Source organism: Rhea pennata, chromosome 16 (genome assembly GCF_028389875.1).
Source record: "Rhea pennata isolate bPtePen1 chromosome 16, bPtePen1.pri, whole genome shotgun sequence".
In the NCBI taxonomy this organism is placed as follows: Eukaryota; Metazoa; Chordata; class Aves; order Rheiformes; family Rheidae; genus Rhea; species Rhea pennata.
Window position 1 is genome coordinate 18,243,553 of NC_084678.1, and position 24,450 is coordinate 18,268,002.

Below are 24,450 nucleotides of genomic sequence, written 5' to 3' on the forward strand. Positions count from 1 at the left end.
CCCGGCCCCGCCCCGCCCCGGCCCGCCCCGCCGCCTCCCCAGGCCCCGGCCCGCCCCGGCCCCGGCCCCGCCGCCTGCCCGGCCCCAGCGCCCCGGCCCCGGCCCCGGCCCCGGCCCGCCCCGCCGCCTCCCCCGGCGGCAAGGTGCAGCAAGAGGCAGGTGAAGAAAGCTCTGATGTGATGGATTAGGATTCACAGGTGGCAGCTCAAAAACCTGTGGACGGGGCACCTGCTTGGTTCAATGAGATTCCTGTGCTCTCTGGGGCAGCAAAGGAAAATGACTCAACTTCAGCACTATTCAGAGTTGCTGAAGTCATGAAAAGCTTCCTGAGAGAGGACACAGGTTCATTGGCCCCAATCGGCATGGGCAGCAATCAAGAGCTGGATAGACTAAACTTTCAGACGATCAAGACGAAGGGCTTATTTAGCAAATTTCCTGAGAGCCTTCTGCTGCGCAGGGAGCAGAGTGAGAGCCCCCCCCCCCCAGAGGGGCTGCGGGGCAGGGCATGGCGGGATATACCCCCCGGAAAGAGCGGGGCATGCCGGGATATACTCCCCAGAGGGGCTGCGGGGCAGGGCATGGCGGGATATACCCCCCGGAAAGAGCGGGGCATGCCGGGATATACTCCCCAGAGGGGCTGCGGGGCAGGGCATGGCGGGATATACCCCCCGGAAAGAGCGGGGCATGCCGGGATATACTCCCCAGAGGGGCTGCGGGGCAGGGCATGCTGGGATATACCCCCCGGAAAGAGCGGGGCATGCCGGGATATACTCCCCAGAGGGGCGGCGGGGCAGGGCATGGCGGGATATACCCCCCGGAAAGAGCGGGGCATGCCGGGATATACTCCCCAGAGGGGCTGCGGGGCAGGGCATGCTGGGATATACCCCCCCGGAAAGAGCGGGGCATGCCGGGATATACTCCCCAGAGGGGCTGCGGAGCAGGGCATGCTGGGATATACCCCCCCGGAAAGAGCGGGGCATGCCGGGATATACTCCCCAGAGGGGCTGCGGAGCAGGGCATGCTGGGACATACCCCCCGGAAAGAGCGGGGCATGCCGGGATATACTCCCCAGAGGGGCTGCGGGGCAGGGCATGCTGGGATATACCCCCCGGAAAGAGCGGGGCATGCCGGGATATACTCCCCAGAGGGGCTGCGGGGCAGGGCATGGCGGGATATACCCCCCCCGGAAAGAGCGGGGCATGCCGGGATATACTCCCCAGAGGGGCTGCGGGGCAGGGCATGCTGGGATATACCCCCCCGGAAAGAGCGGGGCATGCCGGGATATACTCCCCTGAGGGGCTGCGGGGCAGGGCATGCTGGGATATACCCCCCGGAAAGAGCGGGGCATGCCGGGATATACTCCCCTGAGGAGGCCGTGGGAGCAGGGTAGGCCGGGACGTGCCGTGGCGGCGGAGCGGGACGTGCCGGGAGGCGCCTCCGGTAACCGCGGGCAGTGGCGCTGCTGGCGGCGCCGGCCCCGGGCTGCGGCTCCCGGGCTGCGGCTCCCGGGCGGCCCTACCAGCGGGGTGTCGGCGGCCGTGTGGCGACCGTCAGCATCCAGAGCGCGGCTGCGAGCGGCGTCTTGGCGCGAGCCCTGCCGGTGCACCGGGCCGCGGGGCCAGGCCCTCCCGGCCCTCCCGGCGGACGGGCCCGCGCCAGCGGCCTGGCCGTGCTGCTCCGCCTCGCCGCCCCTCCTGACAAGTCCGCGGAGAGCCTGGCCCGCACACGAGGAGCCGTCAAGGCTGGAAGGAAATCCAGGCCCTCCTGGCGGGCCCAAACCTGCCGCTGTTGCCTGCGCTTTCCGACACCTTCCCCGCGGCAGGGGAGCGGTTATGGGCCTTCCGCCTGTGCGGGCACCTGCAGCGGGAGGTTCACCGGCTGTCTCTGGAGTGCCGCACCGAGAGGCTGATCCTGGACGCCCCGAGGAGCGCTGCGTGTGCAGCTACGGAGAGCGACCTGCGGAAGGTGCACGCCGTTCTGAGCCGCTTTGTAAAACCAGGCTTCCTGCCCAACTCCGTGTTCACCGGCTGCTCAACGATAAGATTTGGGCCATGCCCAGGCAGAGGAGTTGGGTGGAAATCAGTGACTATTTTACACCCAGGGAGATCATCACCCGGGACATAAGCCAGGTGTTCTGCACTGAGCTCTTTCTGGAGACTGCATCACTGCTTTAGCAAAGCACTACCAGAAATGTGTTTCTAAGGGTCTTCCTGATGCTGTGATATGTTCCACTGCCCATCCTAATCACCAGGTTACTCAAACTGCTCTTCACAGCTTGCCTGCCTTGAGTTCGCCTATAGCCCCCCTTAATGCCTGAGCAGCATGCCAGCGTAAGCCATCTCAGAGCTCCTTTTGGCCTCTGCCAGCACAGTGCCAGCTCTTCAAAAGTGGTCTGTGCAAAGCTGTCTCCCAGCTGTGAGGAATCCCCTGGTGGTCCTCCAGGCTCCCCTGTCAGCTCCTCAGTTCTTCATTCTTCAGAGTCAGCCTGCAAACTCACAAACTCTCCTTTTCTAGAATGAGCCAGGAAGCCCTCAGACCTTGTTAGATCCATCATCTCATGCAGCTAAATTGGAGATCACCGAAAACCCAGAGGGTGACAGTGATACGAGAGTAACTGAAAGACTGAGGAGTGCATCAAGCAATCTTTGAGTGACATTTGCACAGAGCTTGCTGCCAGGCTGTGCCTGGATGAGCTTGCAGTGGTTCAGAACTCTGTACAGCTGGTAGGCACCAACGAGGACACTACCAACAGGCAGGTCCTTGAAGATGCACACAAAGTGGACCAGAAGGGCCTGAACAACTGCACTTGCCATTTTAACCAGACGCTGCAGCTGCCCTGCTGGCACATCCTGGCTGTGCTGCATTTGGACAGAAAGACCTTACAGGCAGAGATGCTAAGCAAGCAGTGGCAGAAAGGACGAGATGCCTGTTGGGCAGGGAGAGGTGGCACTGATGGCCTCTTGGAGGTTCTGAAAAGCTCCTGGAATGAGTCTTCGGATAAATTCTTCATAGTGTCCCTCCTTACAGCAAAGATCAGCTGCTCACCCACTGCAGCAGCGAGGAGTTTGAACTCAGATACAATACTCTCCAAGAGCTGGCTGATAGCTGGATTGGACCTTATGTTCAGGTGAAGCTATAATAGAGAAATGCAGAGCTGAACTGACATGTTTCTTTTGCACGTGCCTGTGTTGCTTGAAGCCCTTGGGAGAAATGGGGCATCAGATGTTACAAAAAGGTCTGTTTATAATTCTACTAGTGTCATGACTTCCTTTCTTTTCCCCAGGCTGTTACTCCCTTGAGGCTTAGTATGGAACGGGCAGTTCAGGCTCCCATATCCGCTGAGCAAATGTTGCCTTTTGAGCTAAGGAACCGCATTACAGATTCCTGATGAGACAGTAACGAGCTAACCAATTGCTGACATAGCTAATAGGAAATCTTGCTGGGAGTGAGCTGAGGTTGGTGTGGAGTGGAGTTCATAGCATAATTGCATGGGACAAAATTATTTGATCCACAGCCAGTGCCTGCAGGTCCTTCCAGCATCCAGCTGTTATGTGTTGTGCAACAAAGCTGATAAATGAGCCTTTTATCATTTGGAGGCTGTGTGTCTCTCTGAGCCTGCTATTGCCACCTCTCCCTGCCAGCAGGACAGCAAGGCCTCTCACTCGCTCAAGTCAGTAAGGTCAGGCAGCATTTTTAAACAGTTTTCCTTAGTTTTCTTTTCTCATTTCCTTGCCCTGTAGTCAATCGAGCATGCCTGGCTGTCAAGAATCAGCAGATCCTGAGGGTGGCAATCTCTGCTGCTGGCAGCACTGTCCATGGGTCTCGAGCACAGAAGTTGTTTATCTGGTTACGGCAGCTGCTTTTAATTCCCCTCAGAAAATGGAACCCGCCCTCCTTCCATCAACAGCTTTGTTTGCTCGGTGGAAACAGGATGAGGGAACTGCTGGGAGGTCACAGCAATACAAACAGAGAAGAACTCTAGTGAAGTAGAGAATAAATGCTTTAAAATTAGAGGTCCAGAGGTGGGAAGGAGAGGAAGAAATACTGAAAGAGCAAACAAGTCTTAGATCCAGCCCTTAGAAGTTGCTTGCAGGCTGGTTGAGGTTTTCAATCCCTCTTTGCCGGAAAGAACACCTCCAGCAAAGGCAGCCTGGTGTGTAGGAACATGACAGACTGCATCCTGCTGCAGCAGCAGGGCGTGAGGGAGCATGTGGTGGAAAGAGCAATAAAACATAGGTAGACCTCAGCTGGTCATTGTGGTTCATTCATGCTACTTCACACTGTATTTTCCATGATCAGTGTTTCATGAACACTTCTGGTTTTGGTAGAGTTAGCTCGTTGCAGGAGTAGAACTATTGCATGGTTGGGGATTTTCTCTTGGCCTAAGGTTTTGTAACATTATCTGGTGGTATTGAATTCCTCTGTCAAAATATAGTGTAGTGTTTCCTAAAACCCTGTAAACTTAGAAATACTTGTTTTCACTTCTCAAGCCATGCTGTAGGAGAGGTCTGGAGGCTGCTGCCTGTTGGCCTCCTTTGCTATCTGCCTTTCTTGCTGGTGTGTGCATCCTCTCTGATTTTCAGAGAGCCCTTCCCCTCTGCCACTTGCTCTGGATACTCCGTCATGAAGCTCTGTGCAGCTCTAACCACGTCTTCCTCTCGGACCCCTGGCACAGGCACTGTGGGAATGCCAGCTATCATCATGGCTAAGCTGAGGATGCAGATGTTTGGAGGAGAGCTGGGTACCAGCGCTCTCCCTTTAATATTGCTCACCTTTAAGGGCATGAGAAAAGCATCTTGTGGGGGAAATTCAAATCTGGCTAGTGAGAAGTCTCCACCTGGGGTGCCCAGCTCATTAAGGTACGGCCCGTTCCTCATCTGGAGTGTGGAGCCTCTCCCCAGAGAGGCATTCAGGTCTGCGCCAGGGGGACCGCAAGCTTGGCTGTCTCTTCTCTGTTCCTGTAGATAATGCCACGCAGAGCTGCCGGGGAGCGTGTGAACATGCTGGATGTAGTACAGGCCTTGGCAGGGCGGCTCCCACCAGCCTCCCCCACATCCCGATCTACTGTGGATCGGGAGTCCGGGAATATGCTGGGCACCGTAATGAGCCTGGCTGAGGATCTTCCCTGGGAGCAGAGGCGCAGACCCTGCCGCGGGAGGAGCCGGCCGTGCCCGTGCTTTCCTTCGGAGCAGGCCTGAAACCAGAGCCCCCGCAGAAGTGGCTGTTTCCCCGGACTGATAGGCACTTGGGCTGTCCTGTACCCCTCGGAGCTGTCTGCTGGCATCTCCTGCGGGGAGAGGGAAGGAGCAAAACATGAGGGCTGAGTGCGGTGGCCGGTCCCTCCCTCGCGTGGAGGTTCAGGCAGGTCTCGCGCGGCCAGCCTGCCTGCTCCTGCAAGGGACTGGCTCTGCTTCCCGGCACTGCCTCAGTGCAGGATCCGTGGTGTGTCTGCACTGCCTTGGGGTGGGATCCGTGGTGTGCCACGCGCAAAGCCGAGTCCTGGCTATGAAAACCTGCGCTGCCGTGTCCGGTGCTGAGGCAGGAAGGGTGTATTGGGGGCTGTTTTGTCTTGCACCAGTCTGGCCTTCTTCCCGAAGCACCCGGTACCAGTCGCTGCTGGAGGCGAGAGGCTGGGTAGCTGGACCTCCGAGCAGGTCACGGTGACCAACTTGATGGCCATAGGCATGTGCCGGAGGAATGGTTTCAGCCAGAGATGATCTCTGGACATTGCCATATTTTACTGTAGCATCCATCCCTTTCACCTTTCCATTGCAAACACAGGAAATAAGTCATCCCAATTCCCAAAGTAAACATCTCTCCTAAGAGCGAAACTACACGGCTGGGATAAGGGCCCAGCTGTAATTTACATTCCTTTTGCATCGCTCAGGAGACTTTGCCCTGCTGCACTCCACCCTGTCCGCTGAGCTAAGAGCAGTGTGGGTTGCGGTCAGAGCTGTATGTGAGCAGGGGATGGGAAAACCACACTGCAATCCCAGCTTCTTAGGGCTTTTTCTGAGTGCCTTGGGCTTGTTTGTGCATGCAGGCTGCTTGCCAGTCAAGGCAAGACTTGCACTTCCTCAAAGTCTGCCCCTTTTCACTGCTGCAGTGAAACAGAGCTGCAGGCTCTATTTCCAGCTGAGGGAAAGGAATCTGGGCAGAGGCCAGTTTGTCTCACGCCTTGCTTCAGTTTCTTAAGGTGCTGAGAGCTGCTTAAAGCACCAGGAAATGCTACCTGAGCACGGAGAGCATCAGTGGGGGCATTTCTCAAAGTGCTAAATGGGAAAGTCTCTGAAAATCTGGGTCTTTGCACCGCAGGTCATCGTCCTGTGGCTCTGTGCTATCAGGAGTGTTATCTTTAGGGGCATCAGGTCAAGGAGGACTGAGCTGCGTCCCAGCCATGCTGACAAGTGGACTGTGCTCAGCTACACACATTGACCGTGCTGTGACTTGCCCTGCAGCTCGGAGAGTCCAAGACGTTTTAACTTTGTGCCTGGGACATGGAAAGATCTTGAGACAGGACAGGTTTGGTGATGTGGTTATAAGGGACACCATTCCTTACCTGAAGCAGTCCTACTTGCCCCTGAGAGGAGCTGTTCTCAGTACAGGGGAATCCCAGCCTCCCTATGCTCCTAAGCCTCTTATTTGATGGGAAACTTGCCATTTTACTCAAAGTAATTCCCCAAAGTAGCTTTCTGCAGCTCTTCTGTCCCTGTACAAAATGCTGCTGATGTGGAATGAAAAGCAGTTACCTTGGCTAGGGACTAAAAATCCTGAAGCAGCTTCTTCCTTCCCCAAACGGGACATTGCCCATGCTGGATGAGGGTAGTGCATCAGCTCCCAGTGCCACACAGCGCCGACTTCGCCTGTTCTAGAACCGTCATCACAGGCCCCCGCTTGACCTCACACTGGGTCCACGGCGCTGACCTCGGCACCAGCAGGAGCTCGGCCCAGCCCCGTGAAACCGGGCGCACACCAGGGTGGATGAGATCCGCAGGTGCCCTGGATCTCTTTGCTGCTGTGGTTTTGTAAGTCCCGCTGCGTCTACAGGACCCGGCTCCCAGCAGCTGGTTCCTCTGGCAAGGCCGAGAGCAGCACGCGCAGGGCCTCCCACTGCCGGAGCCCCGCGAGTCAGCCCGGCTCTGGCGGCAGTGGGCACTGGCGGGGGATCGCGCAGCTCACCTCAATCCCTCGCCTTTGCTCAGCGGGGTATGCCCCGATATTCCCCACAACTTGCTCATTTTCTGTTTGGAAGCACTTTATTACTCTTTGTACTGTGCCCATTTACACACAAGAAAGTCCCTCTGACACGCTCTACTCTTAATGTGGATTGCCCATGCTTTCAGGCCTCGTCCTTCCAGCTGGGCATCCTGTGGCACGGGCCATGTGAGGCACCCCAGAGAGGGGACTGTGGAGGGGAGCACGTTCGCTCCTGGGGCCTCGTGGGGCAGTGGGTGGAAGGGCCGCCTGGGTGCAGCAGCCCTCACGTGCCAGCCTGTTTGCGATCATCTGTGGGGCTCTCGGGGTGTGGTGCCTGCCAGTGGGATGAGGTATCCTCATGGCCTCATTCATATTTGCAGAAATTCTTCAGCAGTGGTGGCAGGTCCAGGCCATCGATGGCCAGGCGATGGACAACGTGCTTCTGGATGACCAGCCGGCAGAGGGTCTGCAAGGAGGGAACTGAAAGAGAACACAAAAAGGAAGGTGAATTTGCTCCCTGAATCACCAGCGAGGCTGAGGGCAGAGAATGGTGCAAAGCAGATATGTCCCTGGGAGTGAGGCTTCTTGGAGACACCTTGTTTTTGGACAGTGGTGGGTGTTTACTCTGAGGAAGGCGTAGGAATCACTCCTCCTCCCCTGCTCTACCAGCTGGCTGTGCAGGAGGGTTCTCCTGGTTGAAGAACCTATGCCAGGGCGCTCCAGCTAGGTTGAAAGCTTGAGTGCTGAGTAGTGAAGCTCTTCCTTTTGCTTGGAGGAAAGTTGAGAAAACGGTTTTGCATCTAAATAGTCCATTATCGTGGCTGTTCTGCATTCATCTCTCTAGGTTATCAAGTCCATCCCCTAGAGTCTCACATTTCCATGCTGCGTTCTCCCTGCAAGACTTCTTTTTCCTATCATACCCTGCTCCTCGGGTGTCCTTCCACCACCAAACATGCCAAACTGCATGCTAGACTTCAGCAGACTGGGGCTGTGTTGCCTGAAGAGACAACTCACATGATGCTTTTAAGATAACTACCTTTTATTACTGTGTTCACTAGAGAGTTTGTTCCTTGTGGCCAGACTAGCAGCAAACTCTGCCCCCGTTTCCTCCTATGATACACACGCTCCCGTCGGATTCTTTTCTTCGTGAGATCTTCGTAGCTCTCAGCAGCTAGCAGATGTGGAGAAGCTGTGGCTAGCTGTTTTCTCAGATCTTAAACGAGAGCTGACTCACTGCCTGTGGGTCTTGGTTCATCCACTGCCACATAAGAGCCAAACAGGACAAGCATGTCCTAGAGTGCCACACTCTGCCGGAGAGGAGCCGTGTGGCGACCGGGCCATTTCTTTGTTTTGTGGCTGAGGAGCTTTCCGAGCTGCAGGGCCTCCCGGGAGCTCGGGCCAGCAGCAGGCAGGAGCAGCACTCTGCTAAGCACAAGCACGTGCTCTGCAGAGCCGTCTCCTGACCTTGGGACTGTTTTCAGATAGCTGGAGTGGTTATCTTCACGCTGGAGGCACAGGGCTGCGAGTGCCCCGAGTGCTCAGGGAGAGGGAACGGATGCTCTTTGCCTCAACGGCTTTCTGCTCTCTCCCCTGAGACTCCCTTGGGGAGTATCACATGTCACTGGCAGCTCAGCTGCTTCCTTCTCATTTTCACTCTGCTAGCTGGCTCCTGGCCAATAAAAGAACTGCACTAAAACTGATTTTTAAAGATTAGAGAAGTGTTACAGAAACAGAAACTACTGAAGTCTTTGTGAAAGGAAGGAAGCCAGATTGTCCCTCTTGCAACAGGCAGTGTCTGTACCAGCTGAGGACCTTGCAGCACCCTCCCAGGCGTGTTGCTGCCCCAGGAAATCAGGGCCCTAAGAGGGGCAAGGAGCACGGGATGCAGATCTTCCACAAAAAGGTACGTTCCACACGGAGCAGCCATGAAAGGCTGCTGCCCCCTGTGAAGTCCCTCAGTGAATTGTCGAGGTCAGGGCCCTCAGAGGTGGTTCGATAGCTTCCCAGTGGCGTGCTCCAAAGTTAGTCATCCTTAAATGCATTCCCAGGGCAGAACAGCCTGCACAGCTGGGCACATTTAATCTCACTGCTTGGATTATCACAGGACAAAACAGCTGTTGGGGAGAATCACAGATTTCAGCCTTGGGGTAGCAACAACTGAACTTTAAACCAGTGAAAGAGCTGGTGGCTTTGCCTGTGTTGAGAAGTCAGTCTGCTCTTTGCTCATGTTTTATTTAGCTCTTTGTGGCCTTGCACCTATGGTGCAAATAGTTAATGGCTAGTGTATGTAATGCTTATCTGGCTCATATAAAACAAAGGTAGCGTATTAGAGCGACAGTTTATGGTCGCAGCTGCTGTTGTCCAGACACTAGCTCTCCTGGTTCATGTCTCATTTAATACTTAGCATCTGATGGCTTTTCCAGTAGGTGCTAATTAGCACCTGTTAGCCTGACTTGCAAGAGCAAGTGACTATCACTGGATGGAGCTGGCTGGTCCCATCCCCACCGTGCTGGGGGACAGCTTCACTGAGTGCCAAAGGCAGGTGTCCTGCCGGGATATTGCCCAACCGCAGCTGGCATCGCACGGTGCCAGCTCAGCACCAGCTCTGCCCTGGGCCATGCAGGCTGGGGCGCAGGGAGGGGCAAGGCAGGGAGGAGGGAGCTAAGGCCGCGGAGGCGCGGAGGCGCAAGCCCCCGGACCGAGGTGCGGACGGCCGGATGGCAGGAAGGACAGCGTGCCAGGGTGCTGTGTCAGGCTGCAGCAGGATGTTTTGATGCTGAGGCAGGATGACGGTTGGCTCCAGGCTGCCCCATGCCAGTGGTGCACAGGGACAAGGTTGGGGCATGGGCAGCGTTTGCCAGGCCCCAAGAATTGGTTCCCTGGTCCTCTGGGGAGCAGCTGGCTTTGAGCTCCCGTTAGGAGCTTCTGTCTGCCTCAGCATGAGCAAAGTCCTGCTGGGACACAGCTTCACAGGGACAATCCTGCAGACCCCAGTCTGCAGCAGGCCCCTTGCAGCCCAGAGCACTTGCTCCTAATTGCATCTCTTGCAAAGAGCAGCCTGGGCTGGGCTCTGCTGAGACCACCAGTGCCAGGACCTGTCTGTGAGCACCTGTGTGCGCTTGGTGCTGGCAGAGATGTGCTGGAGCCAGCTCCTGCACCTCCATCCCCGGACACAGCCTGGAGAGACAGGGCTTTTGGGAGACCCATGCCCAGGAGCCTGTGTGAGTGCTAGTCTAGGGGCTCCCCTGCGCTCTGCAGGCGCCAGCAGCGCTCTCCCATCCCTTCTGCCCTGCGTCTAGTGTGCTCTGCTGCTCCTGCTGTCAGAGACCATGGGGCTAACCTCACCGAGGCTGACCACCCGCCCCCACCTGCCTCCCGTTCCACCCTGGGCAGCCTCTGCGGGGGGGGGGGGGATCCTGGGCAGAAGCAAGTACCTACAGCCATATTCCACCTGGATGACGCGGACACTCTTGGTGGAAGCAAAGATGTCAACCACAGCATAGAGCGGGCGGGTGGTGGGGAGGCCCCTGGCACTCGGCCCCATGTCCTCTCCGTTGATAACGATGTGCATGTCTGCGGTGCCGTTGGGCTGCGGGGTGTAGAGCACACCAATCCTGCTCCGCCGGGCGGTCGGGGGCAGCACGTTCATCTTGTACAGGTCATCCAGGATGTGGCTGTAGCATCCGGGCCGGCTGCGTCCCACCAGCTTGTCACGGGGGATCCGCACCTGCTCTATGAGCAGGTAGGGCTCCGAGAGGAAGCCCTGCACAGGGGCCCGCACCCGCGCCTCCTCCCTGTCCAGGGCAATGCGGTTGTGGTTCCTGGTGATGGCAAACACCCAGGTGTCTCCCAGGTTGACCAGGTCTGGGAGCGAGTATTCAGGTACCACCTCCAGGCTCTGCGGGTCATGGGCCGTCAGCCCGATGCGCAGGTGCCCGCACCAGCCCAGCTCCTTCTCCTCTATCTCCACCAGGAAGATCTGCCCAGGCTCTAGGGGCTCCTGGCTGAAGCACAGCCCGTTGGCAAAGCTCTCCACCCGCGTGGCCTGGGTGCGCGAGGGGTCGATGCGGACATTGGTACCGTGAACATGGTGGAAGCGCGTGTCGGAACAGCACTGTGCAGCCATCTCTGGCACAGCTATTTTTAAACAGCTGAGTCCGGCTCCAGGCAGCAGCTGGAGGAGGCGGTGACGGCACCCTCCAAACAGGGACAGCCAGGCCCAAAGGTGGCTCTGAGAGGTCCTAGTGCCACTGGGCCCATGGGAGGGGTGGGAAGGAGCAAAGGTGCCGGTGGGCGTTGGGTGCCCTGTGTCTAGGAGGGCCCTGTGCAGCCCAGCTCAGCCTCTCCCGGCCCGCGGGTACTCAGCACCTGGCCGGCACTGGGGGCCTCACCTGGGGCCTGCTGCTGCTGGAGCCCAAGCATGGCGTGGGCCGACCTCCCCGCACCCCGGGACTTGGCCACCCAGCGCCCGGCTCCCGGTGCCTCCCGTGCCAGCACCCCGCCAACGTGGCTGGCGCAGCCTCAAGGGACTGTCCCCAGGGCCCCCGCGGGCAGCGCTGGGCAGGCGATGCTGCGGCAGGGGCCGGGCGCCCGTGTGCTCCCGCCTCGGGGCTGGGCCGGGCCGGGCCCGGCGTGCGGTGCGCGACCCGCGCCCCGGGGCTGGGCCGGGCGCGGAGCGGCCCCCTGGGCTGGCCTCGTGCTGTGCCGGTGCCGCCGGTGCCGGTTCCAGTCCCGTCCCGGTCCCGCTTTGCAGTGCCGGTGCAAAGCGCCCGCGGACCGCGCTCGCGCTGTCCCGGGGCCGGGGCGGGGCCGCGCCCACGTGCGCGCGCGGCGGGGGTGCGCGTGCGAGCCCGCGCGCGTGCCCGGGTGCTGATTGGCTACCGTGAGTAAGCCCCGCCCCGTGACACGTGACCACTCAGAAGTCATATGGGCGCGAGTCACGTGCGGCTCCTGAGAGCCGCCTGCGGGAGCCGGACCCGAAGCGGGGCCGGGCCGGGCCGGGGCCAGCGGGGGGACTGGGACTACCGGGGCCGTGCTGAGGGTCAGTAGAGGGCTGAGGTCAGCCGGAACCGAGCCGGAACCGGGCTCAGCTGGGGATGCTGGGACCGGGGCAAGGGTCAGCGGGGGAGCCGGGCCCAGCCCGGGTCCGGGACCTGGGCAGCGGGGGGCCAGGCTGGGGCAGCCGGTGGTGGAGGGCCGGGCCTGGGGCAGCCGCAGGGCGCCAGTTTCAGACTCGGGTTTGGTGGGGCTCAGCAGGCTGGGCCATGTCAGGTCAGCGCAGTGTCCCTGAGCTCTCGTCCGTCTGCCTGTCCCTCTGCAGATGGGGCTGGTGCTGCTGTGCGCGCTGCTGCTGGGGCTGACCCACGCTGCCCCATCTGGCCACGAAGTCTCCTACCTGCCGGGGCTCCCTAAGCAGCCTTCATTCCGGCACTTCTCTGGCTACCTCTGTGTCGGGCCAGCCAAGCGCCTGCACTACTGGTATGTGGGGCTGCACTGGGACTGATGCCGTGCTGGTACCCTGGTGCTGTACTGGAGCATGGTGCTGTGCCCTGGGCACTGCCCTGGCTGGGTTGGGGCAGGGCGCTGGGCGCTCACGGCTTTGCTCCCCTGCAGGTTTGTAGAAGCCCAGAGCAACCCACAGAGCAGCCCTCTGGTGCTGTGGCTGAACGGGGGCCCTGGCTGCAGCTCCATGGAGGGTTTCCTGAAGGAGCACGGTCCCTTCCTGGTAAGTAATCGTGGCCGCTCCTGGCGCGCAGTCCGGGGCGCAGGGCCGGTCGGCTCCGCGGTGTGGGCTGTCCTGCTGGGGCTCACCCGGCTTGTGCCTGTTTCCTGTTAGTCACTGTGTTCTTCCTCCCCAGATCCAGCCGGATGGGGTCACTCTGAAATACAACGACTATGCCTGGAACAAGGTAGGGGCACAGCTTCTGGCCAGGAGCAGCTCTTCCTGCCAGGCCTGTGTGAGCACGTAGCAGGTCCATCCACAGGCTGTTGGGGGAAAGGGTGGTCCAAGCCAGATTCTCCTGCTCTTTAAAGGGAGCCGAGCCTCCCATGGGCTTGTCTTCCTGACCTACCGTCCACTCAGATGTGTGACTGGGGCAGGAACGTGGCTGTCCAGAGCAGAGCTAGGACAGGGTCAGGTTTCTACTAGTGCTGCCACAGGCAACAGTCAGCAGCTCTGTCCCCGATGGCTCTTGTGACAAGCCTCGAAGCAGGCTCTCCCTTGTTCTCCAGCTTTTTTACTCTCCCTGCAGATCGCCAACATGCTTTACCTGGAATCCCCTGTCGGAGTTGGCTTCTCCTACTCTGATGACAAGAAGTATGCCACGAATGACACTGAGGTGAGGGATCCAAGCTGCTGGGAGTGACCTGTCCGTTGCCTCCCTTGCTTCTGTGGCAATTGGGGGATCTTGCCATGCTGCTTGACCCCCGTTTCCTTTTGCTTGTAGGTTGCTCACAACAACTACTTGGCACTGAAGGAGTTCTTCCGCCTCTTCCCTGAGTACTCCAAGAACGAACTCTTCCTCACAGGAGAGAGCTATGGGGGAATCTACATCCCTACGCTGGCGGAGTGGGTGATGCAAGACCCCAGCCTCAACCTGAAGGTGAGCGGCTCTGCTACCTGCCTGGCTGGGGGCAGAGGGCTTGGCACCACCTCAAACTGGTGCTCTGCGACCTGTACCTGGGCCAGTGCCTGTGTTGGGACAGCACCAGGCTGCGCTGGCAGCTGTGAAAGACCCTCTCCTGGGCACAGGGCAGGTCTGGCCCTTTGGCCTTTCATCTTCCCCTGCAGCATTGGCAGCAGCTGCTGGTGGATGTGTCCCTGCTGCGTGGGACCAGTGGAAGAGTTCAAAGGCACCCTTGTCCTTTCCTGTTCCCTCCTGTGGCGTAAACAGTGTCACACCTGCTTCCTGCCTGAAGCTGTTGGCTCTGTGGCTGCCCTGTGGGGAGCTGGGAACACAACAGAGTTGTTTTCTTGTTGCCTTACAGGGAATTGCCGTGGGAAATGGCCTCTCCTCCTATGAGATTAATGATAACTCCCTGGTTTACTTCGCCTATTACCATGGCCTGCTGGGAACCCAGTAAGAGCTGTGTGAGCCTGGCTTGGTGGTGGTGGTGGGGGGCACACTGCTGCTCGATAGAGCTGTCCCTATGTGAGCAGGTTGGGGGGCACAGTGTGGGACAGGGGCATGGCCCCAGAGCTGGGCAGGACAGACTAGCCTTTTGGGGAACCTCCTGGTCTGATTTGGGCCAACCCTCAGGCTGTGAGGATGGCCCTTGTCCCAGGCAACTCTGATGGATGTGTTTATCCTTGATTTTTAGCCAGTGCTAAGGGCACCTGGCTGAGCTGTGCAGTGCAGCTGCTGGGCAGGAAGCCTGCAGAATGGCTGAGCTGCAGCAGCTGGCTTTGTGTTGATACTACCATCTGGACACTGCACTTGAGTCCTGCTGCTCTCTGTCCACAGGCTGTGGAAGGACTTGCAGGCCTTTTGCTGCTCCCAAGGGAAGTGCAACTTTCATGACAGCTCCAATCTGAACTGTACACTCAAGGTAAGGACAGTCAGAGGGATTTCCTAGCACTCATGCAGCTCAGGTGTCCATAGGCAGCACCCATCTTGCCTGGCTCTGGATGGATGACACAGTTCCTCAGGCATCCTGCTGAGTCCCCAAACCCTTCTTGTGGCTTGTTCCAGATGGAGGAAATGATTCAGATTGTGGAGGAGTCTGGCCTCAACATCTACAACCTCTATGCCCCATGTGCTGGTGGTGCCCCTGGAAGCCTAAGGTGGGAGCAGCTCCAAGAGGGTCAGGTCTTTGTGCCACAGGCTTGCTATGGTTTGCAGCATGTGGGATCCCAGCTGGCAGAGGGACCTCCCTCTGGGCAAGACGGACCATGTGCAGCTGCTGTCTGGATACTCCTTTCCCTAGTGAGGGACGTGGGTTCTTTTCATGAGCCCTCATCCCTCTGGATCTTTTAGCCAATTTCATGTGCTTGTTCTCGCTGCAGGTACGAGGACGACTATCTCATCACTCATGATCTGGGCAACTCCTTCATCCGGATGCCAACAAGGTTCTCCTGGCGGCAGGTGAGCCTGGACTCCTGCATCTTCTGGCTACAAGTATCTTGCTCTGCCTGGCATGCAGTGCCATCTGTGGGCCGGAATGGGGCAGAGAGCAGCTGCTCCAGTGGGGCAGGACAGAGGTGCTATTGCAGGAACCCTTCTGACTCTCTTGCAGAACCTGTTCCGGATGCCAGTTGTCCGGAAGAAGGTCCGAATGGACCCACCCTGCACCAACTCCACAGCCCCCAGTATGTATCTGAATTCCCCAGAGGTGAGGAAGGCTCTTCACATCTCTCCTGATGCTCCGGAGTGGCAGGTGTGCAGGTGAGCAGTCTCTGGGCTGGGCTGGACTACTGGGACCATGATCAGCTTGCATGACATGGGTTCTTCCTCCACAGCTTTGATGTGAACCGTGGCTACAAGCGCCTGTACATGCAGATGAATGAGCAATACTTAAAGCTGCTCGGAGCCATGGTGCGTGTGGGAGGAGTGGGCTTGGCCCTGGGCTATGCTGGGGGACCAGTGCTCCCATACAGGCCTCCTGCCTGGCCTGGGCTGTTGCCGTGCTCCATGTAACAGTCTTTGTGCTCTGCAGAAATACCGGATCCTGGTGTACAACGGGGATGTTGACATGGCCTGCAACTTCCTTGGGGATGAGTGGTTTGTGGATTCCCTATGCCAGAAGGTAAATGGCAGAACAGGGTCTGGGCCAGTCGGTCACCGGCCTAGAGGGGGCTCCAGGCTGCCCAGGCCAGCTGGGCACCAGTACAGTTACTGATGAGAGCCCTGTGGAGGGGCTGGCGGCAGGGTGCTAGCTGTCTCCCTGGGGTGACCAGGGCCTGGCACTGAGAGAGCTGCCTCTCATTCCAGGTGCAGGTGGCTCGCCGGCCCTGGCTCTACACTGAAGGAGATGAGAACCAGATCGGTGGCTTTGTGAAGGAATTCACCAACATCGCCTTCCTCACCGTCAAGGTAGGGCTGAGGGGAGTTTTAAGGGGCCAGGGCTTGCTGGTCACGGCATAGACAGGCATGCTGGTCACTGTTGCTGAGCTGGATCGAGTCCCTGAGGCTGCCCTGAGCCAGGAGTTGGCCAGGAATGCTCTAGAGGGTTGCAGTGAGAGCACTGCTTGCTGTGCTGTGGGACAGCACAAGGTTTGAGGTATATGCAAGGCAGCTGCAGCCCCACAGCTGGCACTGACCTGCCTTCACCTGTTTCCTGCAGGGAGCTGGCCACATGGTGCCCACAGACCAACCACTTGCTGCCTTCACCATGTTCAGCCGCTTCATTAAGAATGAGCCTTTCTAGGAGCTGGCAAGGCAGTGCTTGGCAACTCTGGCTGTCCCTCATGGACTTGGGCCACCTCCTGCACAGCCAGTCCTCTCACTGCTTTTCAACTGCACCAGGACTCCCCTGTGCCATGAAACAAATCACTTCCTCCTGCAGCTGCTGGGGAACTCCTCCTTCAGCTCCTGGGGCCTTGTAGGACAGCACCTGCGTACCAGTGAACACTGTGGATGACTGGGCTTTCTAGGGTTTGGGGGGTGTGCAAGCTGTAGGGCAGGAGTCCAGAGGGCTCTGTCCTTGCCAGGTGAGAAATCATGTCTTGCTGCAGTCTCTTCCTTGCAGTGGCTTCCTGTCTCACCTCCCTGTTGCTGGAGGCAATCACTTCCCTCCTGGGTTGGGAACAGTACCCACCACTTCCCCTCTGCTCTGTGGCCTGTGCATGCGCAGAGCATGGGGCAGAGTCAAAAGCAACTGCTCTCTGTTAAGCAAGCACTGTTCACCTCGTGGCTGTGGGCAGCTAGGCACTGTTCCAGCAGAGACTTTTTGTTCCCCTCAGAACTATTCCCACATCTGATCTCAGTGAAGGAGAATGAAGACAATACCTCTCTGCCCCACTCAGTGCCTGGAGCACATAGTGTTCTTGGGAACTTGCAATAAACTCTCTGAACAACATGGTTCTGCTCCTCACTAACTAGCTCCTTGCACCTGCCTGCTAGCCTGACTTTACTTTCTGGTCCCAGCATCAGAAAGATGTCCTCTGAGGAGTATCTATTACTCACTGAGAAGCCAGCAGAGGTGAGTGTTGATGTGCTGTGCCAGGTGCTGGGGAGCCAGGGTCCATGATCTGTGTGCCCCTCCCCATTTCTGCAGGGGAGCACTGAGGCTTTCTGGAAACAAGCCACTTCCAAGTGCAGGGGAAAGTGCAGTTGCTCTGAGCCCCTCCGCTGCTGCTCTTAGCTGTGTCTAGCTCCTGGGTACTTACAGGCAGGGAAAGCAGTGCTTCTGCCTTGTTCCCCATCTCTCCTTGAGGGCTGGCAGCCACAGAGTCTGGATTGTGCACACCCTCCAAGCAACAAGGCGGTATGGATCGGGGAGGTGACTGGTTTATTAGTGTAATGACATGGGGTGCAGCAGGGGTTCCCAGAGCAGCTGTCTCCACCTTGCTGCTGCCTACCAGGGCACAGATACCCTGCAGAATCTGCTAGTGATACCAGGGAAGCTGTTTCCTACCTACAGTCTATGGGTCCAGCCTGGGTTCTGTCCTCTGTCCAGGGTGGAAGAACAAGAAGAGAGAAGAGCTAGAGCTGGTGAGGGTCCACACTGGGCTCTTCAGGCTGTGGAGTGGGATGGGCTGGAGCTGTAGGGGCTGGGCGGTATTTCTCAATTACTTCCCGTAATCCTTTTGAGAAGTGGAGATCAGCTCCTATTGTGAGGAACCCCTGCAAAGAGAAAAGTATTAATGTAGAGCTAGATGTGGTCCTTGTGCTTGATGGAAGGGCCTGGAGCTGTCCCAATCCTGCTCACATACCGCATGGTTTGTGACCACCTCCTTGGTGAAGTCCATTCCTTCTGGCAGTGGGATCTGGACCCCCTTTTTTGTCCTCTCTGCAGGGAGGAAGAGATGCAGTGAAAACAGGTCCCACTGCCTCCAAACCCAGCTGTGGGCAGGCAGCACCCACACTTACCATTAATGATGGGCATGATTGTCAGCTGCAGCAGGGTTTTCAGTGGGGCCTGCAGTGAGAACAGCTGTAGAGAGAGAAGCAAGGGTGAGTGCATGAGCAGCCAGAGCAGAGCTGCCTGCCAGGGCCAGACTGGGTAGGCCTGCATTTAGCACTGGGACAGCTATAAAGCTGTCTTGTGTGCAGCCCCTCCCCAGGCCTGCTCTGTGCTATGGGACAGGGTTCTCACCGCTAGTGACTCTAGCGCAGACTGCTTGGAGTAGATGCGGAACCTGCAGGGGAGAGAGCAGCGCATGAGCAGGAGGGCACCCTCCCTGCAGGCCTAGGTTGGGCCCTTCCTCTGCTGCCTCTGCCAGGCTCCAGTGAAAGTGTTACCGTCTCAGGTCCAGTAGCACACGCAGAGCCTTCCCCTGCAGAAACACCTTCGCACTCAGCTTTGTTTCCTATGGAGAGAGAAAGCCTTGTTACACCTTGCCACCTGCAAGCAGGCAGCCTCTAGGCCAGCCTGGCTGCTCTTCCTGTTTCAGAGGCCCAGCTGCCCCTTTGCTTTGAGACACTAACACCATTCCCACAATGGGGTGAGAAATGCTCTGTGCCAGGGCAATGTTCCAGGGCTGTGGCACAGGGAACCCTAGGCCATGCACATCCTTCCCCCATCAGCTTGGGTCTAGGCCCCCAGCAGCACTCACCATGGCCATGCTGGAGAGCTGGACGGCAGGCCGGCCCAGGGGCACCAGCGAGATGTTGAGGAAGGCTGAGACGGAGACAGAGGTGCCTGAGGGTTTGATCACGCAGCGGGGGGGAGCTGACACCTGAAGCACCAGTCGCAGCGGAGCATCCACCACAGCAGGGCTCTGCTGGGAGAGCAGGGGAGTGTGTGCACACAGAGCAGGTTGGGCAGGACCGTGCTCCAACACCAGGGGCATTGAGCTGAGTCCTTGTGACAACTCCCACCCTAGCAAGGTGCTTCTCTCACCAGCATAAAGATGGTTCCAAAAAATGTGGCTCTCAGCAAAACCTCTAGGTCTTTGGGCACCTGCAGGGAGGATGCGCTGTTTGTGGTAATCTAGCAGTGGCTGCTGCTCCTAGACAGCACCTCGCTGCTCGGCAGGCAGAGCCCAGCCCCCTTTTCTGGCCTGGCAGCATACCTCCCTTCCCCACCACCCCCACAGGGCCCCTGCCTGCAGAGCACTGCCTGTGCAAACCAAGAAGGTGCAGCTTACCTTCTCCCCTTCAAGCTCTATGGCCAGCACACCCGCCTGGAAGTACGAGTGCATGGCCGAGTCAAAGAAGTACTCGGAGAAGGCAACATAGACCATGCGTTCTGTCTCCTTGATCACCGGCTCCACCGCATGGTTCTCCAGTTCCTGGTTCTCTTTTCCACGGTAAAAGAACATGCCCTGGGTCGAGAGCATATGGAGACATTTCTGTAGCAGCAGCACAGTTCACCATGCCCATGCTGTGGAGCCCAGCACACAGGGCTAGTACAGAGCTGCTCCCAAGGGGACTGTGAGAGGCAGGGCAGGACAGGACCCCCAGTGCTCACCTTGAAGTCTAGGTCAAGGGTATCCATGGAGACCACAGGATCCCGCAGGAGGGAGTAGTCAATCCCAAGGTGCTCATCCACATAGTTCCTCACTGCCAAAGAAGATGTGCTGTCATGGCAAAGGCTGTAGGACCTCCTGTGGACCTATGCTCTACTCTGCCCTACCACAGGTGAGCTGGATTTGCTCCCTTTCACTTGAGGCAACACTCACCTGGCACTGTGTCCAGCACAGAGTTTAGCAGCACCAAGCTAGCATGGTTCAGGGATGGGCAGATCTGAAAGGGAATGGCTGGGCTAGGAGCAGGAGATCACTTGCCAGTGAGGTCCTGCTGAGGACCTGATCCCTCCTCCATCATCTTAGAGATCAACGAGATGCCCCTTCTGCTGCTAGGGCTAGGGCAGAGTAGGGAGGGGTTTCCCATCTGCTGTGTGGCATATGCTCTTCGTTCACAGCTATACCTGCTGGCTGAGGAGGAAGCGCATTCCTGTGATGATGAAAGTGCTCAGGAACTCATAAACCTTCCTGCAGGGACAGAGCAAAAACTCTATAGCAGCCTTCCTTGCCCAGTGCGGCTCCAGCCCTGTTCCTCTATCCCAGCCCATTTCTTGCAGGGAGACAGCTGTCTGGGCCAGGAAGTCCCACAGGCAGCCAAGAGTGGGGCAAAGGGAGCATGGCATGGGCAGAGCTGGCCCAGAAGGCCGGATGCAGCTGCCAAGGTGAGGGCAGGTGTACCTGAGTGTGCCTGAGAAGCCAGCATGCATTCTGGCGATGGAGGCATTGCAGGTCATGTTAGAGATCTTGAGACGCCCGGTCTCATCCTTGGAGAGCTGCAGCACCGTGTAGATGTGAACACCATCAGCAGAGGCATTGATGGAACCGATGTCATAGCTGGAAGCAAGGGGAGCAAGTTATAGGAGCACACACCTCCCACCCACTCCAAGGGAGAACAGCAAAGCACTCGAGTAGGATCCATGGCCCAGCCACTGGGGGTAAGGGTGATGTCCTGCAGAGCAGGAGGTGGTAACTCACAAGAACCAGTAGAGCAGCTGTCGTCGGAAGCGCAGGCTGATGGACGCGTTGTTGATGTTGAAGACGAGGTGTTGCTGAGGCTGGAAGTGCAGGTCAGAAAATGGCAGCTGCAAGTCTGACACCTTGACCCTGCAGGGGACAGGCATGGAGATGGTCAGTCCTGACTGGGGGAGCAGCTGTGCCTAGGGAGGGGGCACCACTCACTGGCTGATGTTGTAGTGGAACTGCCCCTCCTTCCCATGGAGGTCTGACACAGTGATGTTCTCCAGCTCCTGCTCCACGAAGCGCAGTCCCTCCTGCTTTACTGTAAAGCAAAGTCTGGGCTGACCACAGACATGCTATGCCTGCATAGCATCACTCAGCCAGTACCCTGACTCCTTTAGAGCAGCCCATGTGTGAGCAGTGTGACCTGGGGTGCCAGAGGCCGATCCCAGGATTAGCATCCCAGCCTGCCTCTTACTCAGGCCCCAGCAGCAGGATCCTGGCCAGCCTCTTACCCAAGTCCAAGCCCTTGGAGGTGATCCGGATTTTGCAGCCAGGAGGGTTGTGCAAGGCTGTGACCAACCAGGGCAGGAGGAACAGGAGGCGGCTGCTGGCAGCCATCTCATACCTAGAAGTAGAAAGCAGGGTCAGCACAGGCTAGCCCATGTGGGACATCTGACCACCTGGGAAGGGACACAGCTCCTGGTCCAACCTTCCCATAGCACTGTGGCAACCTAAGCAGGGGGTGACCCCAAGAAACACCTGATGGCCCTGCTGGCACCCTAGGTCTGGGCAGGTTGGCATTTCCCCCAAACTCCACCATGCTGCACAGGTCCATATCACCTGAATCCCCATGCAATAGCAGCCCACAAGCAGGACAGTCCCATCTGCTCAGAGTGCTGCCTGCAGAGCTCCCAGCACAGACCCTATGGGGCCCAGTGTCTCACATCCCACTGGGAACACGTGCACCAATCTGCTCTCACTGGCACCAGCATCCTCCTATCCTGCCCTGAATGCACTGTCCCCAAAGCTACGCAGCCAGGAATGAGCCCAGCACATGCTGTTGCAGGGAGAAACCCCAGCAGTGCTCAGAGAAGAAAGCCCTCTCCTGTGGGGCAGCCCCAGAGCCCTCCCAGCCATTCAGGGCACCTCCAGACTGGACCCCCCATGGAGATGTGCTGCCTGCCAAACGGCCCCACAGAGCTTGCTGAATGAGCTGGTTGCTCGGCTGAGACAGCAACTGGAGCCTCTCTGTCCAGCACAAACAGGCTGAGCTACCCACAGGACTGCAGGGACAGTGCTGGGCTTCCTCCCCCAGCGTTTTCCCCCAGTTCCCTGTAAGGAAGATGACAGACCCCCCCGCCTCCCCCAGCAGGGCCCAGTGGCGCCATCATTCCCTGAGGGCTGTGCCTGGGCTGGGAAAGGGGGGAGCTCGCCTACACAATGCCGGTTCAGTTTAGATACTTACAGCGTGCTGGGGGACTTGTCCTTGGCTTTCTTGGTGTGGGGAAGCTGAATCACGTGAAGGGAAGGGAGAGAGGGAGGGAAGAAGAACACCAGTAGCTCCAGGAGTTTCTCTTGAGCTGGCTGAGGTTCTCTGCCTTTATATATCCCACCAGCTGCCACTCCTTGTGAGCCCACAGCTGGGAGGAGACACAGCAGGACTGGGAGGATGTAGGTCTCAGGCACGCTAGGCCCTGCAGAGCTGATCCCCCCCTGGCTGTCTGCCAGCACAGGCAAAAAGACGGCGGGCTGTACGGACACCCAGTCTCGGGGCTGAACGCACAACCTTCCTCTCCCACCCACAAACACAACGGCCCAGTGTAAGTGTGCAACACACTGAATCCTGCACAGACAGACACACATCCTGCTCCTTTGCATGCCAAGACAGCCCTTGTGTGGGGCAAGCCAAGCAAATGGGGCCTGAGGGAGTCATCGTTTGGGGGCAGCATCCCTTCTGCATACTGCATAACAAAGAAGCCAGTGCTGGTGCTAGGCTCCTCCAGCCGTACTCTCTGCCAGCTTCAGACCTGCTGGCAGGGGGATGCTTTAGGGCTGGACCAGAACATAGGTCCCTTAACCTTGGGCCAGAGGTTCTGATAGAGGCCGTTTTGTGCCTATTTTTGATATAAGCTCCAATTGGAGAAGTTGTCTGAGATTGCCAGATTCTGAGAGCTGCTCTGGCACCTGCTGCCCAGGCTTTTGTCACAAACCTGGCAGCTTAGTGTCTCCTGGGATCTCTGGAACTTGCCTCTCTGCCCGTACTTGCCTCTGCTTGCTCCAGGCAGCTTTGACGTGCTGAGGCTCTCAGCGTCATGAGTAGCAGTTGCTACGTGACTCAAGTGATGCCCACTTTCCCATCCTGCTGCTGCCCCAGCAAGCAGCTATCACCAAAGAACGCCATCAGTCTGGAAAAAGCTCCTTGCACTGGGGCTTCCTTCAAATGCTCAGGAGGTCTTTGTCAGACACAGCTGCACAGATGCAATAACATCACTTGTCCCGAGAGAGCGTGAAGTTCTGCCCCTTACCAGCTCCTTTTGCTCCTTCAGCCTGCTTGCCCCATACAATAAGGCTTTATGCATTTTATCTGTGAAGCCCTAGACAAACCTGTCTGTGACCCCTCTGTTCCCCCCAAAACTTGTGCAAAAAGGAACTAATCTGAGCCAATGCTTTGTTCTCTGGGTGATTATCTATGCTATGAGGCAGTAAGTACAGAGCTGGACTGCGTGGGGCTTGTGCTCTGAAAGCAGGGAGACTTAGGAGACTTAGTGCTTACACAGCACTTATCCCTTCCAAACTGTTTTGCTAGCATTAACTAATTAAACTGACCCCAGTGCTCTCAGTGCAGAGGGCAGGACTTCTGCAGACAAGTGAGCAGATTAGGTCACCGTCCAGGAAGAAGGAAAGCCCCTTGAAAAGCTATGCAGAAAAGGTGTTCAAGAGGCAAAGGGCAAGAAAAGCTCCTTAAGTTTTTGAGTAACTGCCCCCCATCTGCTGTTGTCCTGTATCCCAGAAGTTTGCAAGTCAGTAGTGGCCTTCACCTGCTGAGCCCAGTGGGTCCCAGCTCAGAGCTTCTGACAGCAGAGAGGGTGGCTGCAGTTGACAGCTGCACCTTTCCACGGAGCACAATACATGCCTCTGCACAAGTACATCCCCCAATTTGCCTTTGTTTAGTTTGAGAGCATATCAAAGACTCCTTTAACTCCATCCCAAAATTGGCCCACCTCCAGCACCTCTACCAGAGGGCAGAACTGAAATAATTACCCCAAGAATGCATCTCCTTTTTCTCATTCTGTGTTATTCTTAAGTCTGTGTCGAGCTGGATGCAAATTGCTCCTGTCATGCTGCAAGTACAAAGTCCTCTTGTGCAGTCAGGGCTCCCCTGCCCTGGATGTAGCAGAGACATTTGTAACCTGGTGATGGTGCGGTCAGGGAGGATGCAACCGGTGGATGAAGGCATACCAGCACGACATATCCCGATGCTCCCCATTGCCAGGTCAGAGCTCCAGCCCAGCTGTGGAAGCATACCTAAGCACTAGCTCCAATGGGTCACATGGAAAGTAAGTCAGCTCTGCGTTCCCTGCTTCCTCTCACTTGTCTGCCATTCCTGTGGCAGTAACTACTGATATCAAGGAAGGGGAGCAATCCCAAAACAACCTGTAGACGGC

The 24,450-nt window shown here is 57.7% G+C and overlaps 4 protein-coding genes across 11 annotated transcripts; 2 read left to right on the forward strand and 2 right to left on the reverse strand.

Moving 5' to 3' along the window:
• The first annotated feature begins 362 nt into the window (after positions 1-362).
• On the forward strand, positions 363-3,159 carry LOC134147982 (zinc finger SWIM domain-containing protein 1-like). Its single transcript, XM_062589579.1, is given in 6 exon segments — positions 363-465; positions 1,703-2,008; positions 2,011-2,154; positions 2,157-2,311; positions 2,622-3,030; positions 3,033-3,159. Coding segments are annotated over 6 exon segments (1,224 nt in total). The 3' UTR covers positions 3,140-3,159.
• Positions 3,149-17,214, forward strand: CTSA (cathepsin A). Of its 5 annotated transcripts, none has more exons than XM_062588905.1 (16): positions 3,149-3,235; positions 7,578-9,100; positions 12,518-12,675; positions 12,811-12,922; positions 13,056-13,106; positions 13,449-13,535; positions 13,644-13,799; positions 14,185-14,276; positions 14,661-14,745; positions 14,889-14,980; positions 15,203-15,281; positions 15,433-15,581; positions 15,656-15,731; positions 15,853-15,942; positions 16,128-16,229; positions 16,480-17,214. In XM_062588905.1, the coding sequence occupies exons 2-16, from the start codon at positions 9,080-9,082 to the stop codon at positions 16,561-16,563; spliced, it is 1,434 nt and encodes a 477-aa protein (XP_062444889.1). In that variant the 5' UTR covers positions 3,149-3,235; positions 7,578-9,079; the 3' UTR covers positions 16,564-17,214. The 5 variants fall into 5 exon arrangements, with proteins under 5 accessions (XP_062444889.1, XP_062444893.1, XP_062444891.1 ...); XM_062588909.1 differs by having other exon boundaries at positions 17,099-17,214; XM_062588907.1 differs by having other exon boundaries at positions 7,578-7,701.
• NEURL2 (neuralized E3 ubiquitin protein ligase 2) lies at positions 7,238-11,728 on the reverse strand. 2 transcript variants are annotated; one of them, XM_062588912.1, is made up of 2 exons: positions 10,632-11,728; positions 7,238-7,677 (listed from the first exon to the last, which is right to left on the reverse strand). In XM_062588912.1, exons 1-2 carry the CDS (start codon positions 11,321-11,323, stop codon positions 7,566-7,568), a joined length of 804 nt encoding a protein of 267 aa, XP_062444896.1. In that variant the 5' UTR covers positions 11,324-11,728; the 3' UTR covers positions 7,238-7,565. The 2 variants fall into 2 exon arrangements, with proteins under 2 accessions (XP_062444896.1, XP_062444894.1); XM_062588910.1 differs by having other exon boundaries at positions 10,636-11,722.
• Positions 17,215-17,629: 415 nt separating the features above from the next.
• On the reverse strand, positions 17,630-24,230 carry PLTP (phospholipid transfer protein). 3 transcript variants are annotated; one of them, XM_062589184.1, is made up of 17 exons: positions 24,047-24,230; positions 22,251-22,425; positions 21,298-21,410; positions 21,005-21,104; positions 20,801-20,929; positions 20,504-20,659; positions 20,230-20,293; positions 19,982-20,045; positions 19,771-19,862; positions 19,448-19,624; positions 19,201-19,260; positions 18,914-19,078; positions 18,600-18,667; positions 18,454-18,496; positions 18,228-18,291; positions 18,071-18,147; positions 17,630-17,981 (listed from the first exon to the last, which is right to left on the reverse strand). In XM_062589184.1, the coding sequence occupies exons 1-17, from the start codon at positions 24,186-24,188 to the stop codon at positions 17,841-17,843; spliced, it is 1,830 nt and encodes a 609-aa protein (XP_062445168.1). In that variant the 5' UTR covers positions 24,189-24,230; the 3' UTR covers positions 17,630-17,840. The 3 variants fall into 3 exon arrangements, with proteins under 3 accessions (XP_062445168.1, XP_062445167.1, XP_062445169.1); XM_062589183.1 differs by having other exon boundaries at positions 18,914-19,081; XM_062589185.1 differs by lacking the exon at positions 24,047-24,230 and having other exon boundaries at positions 18,914-19,081; positions 22,251-22,574.
• Between the last annotated feature and the right edge of the window lie 220 nt (positions 24,231-24,450).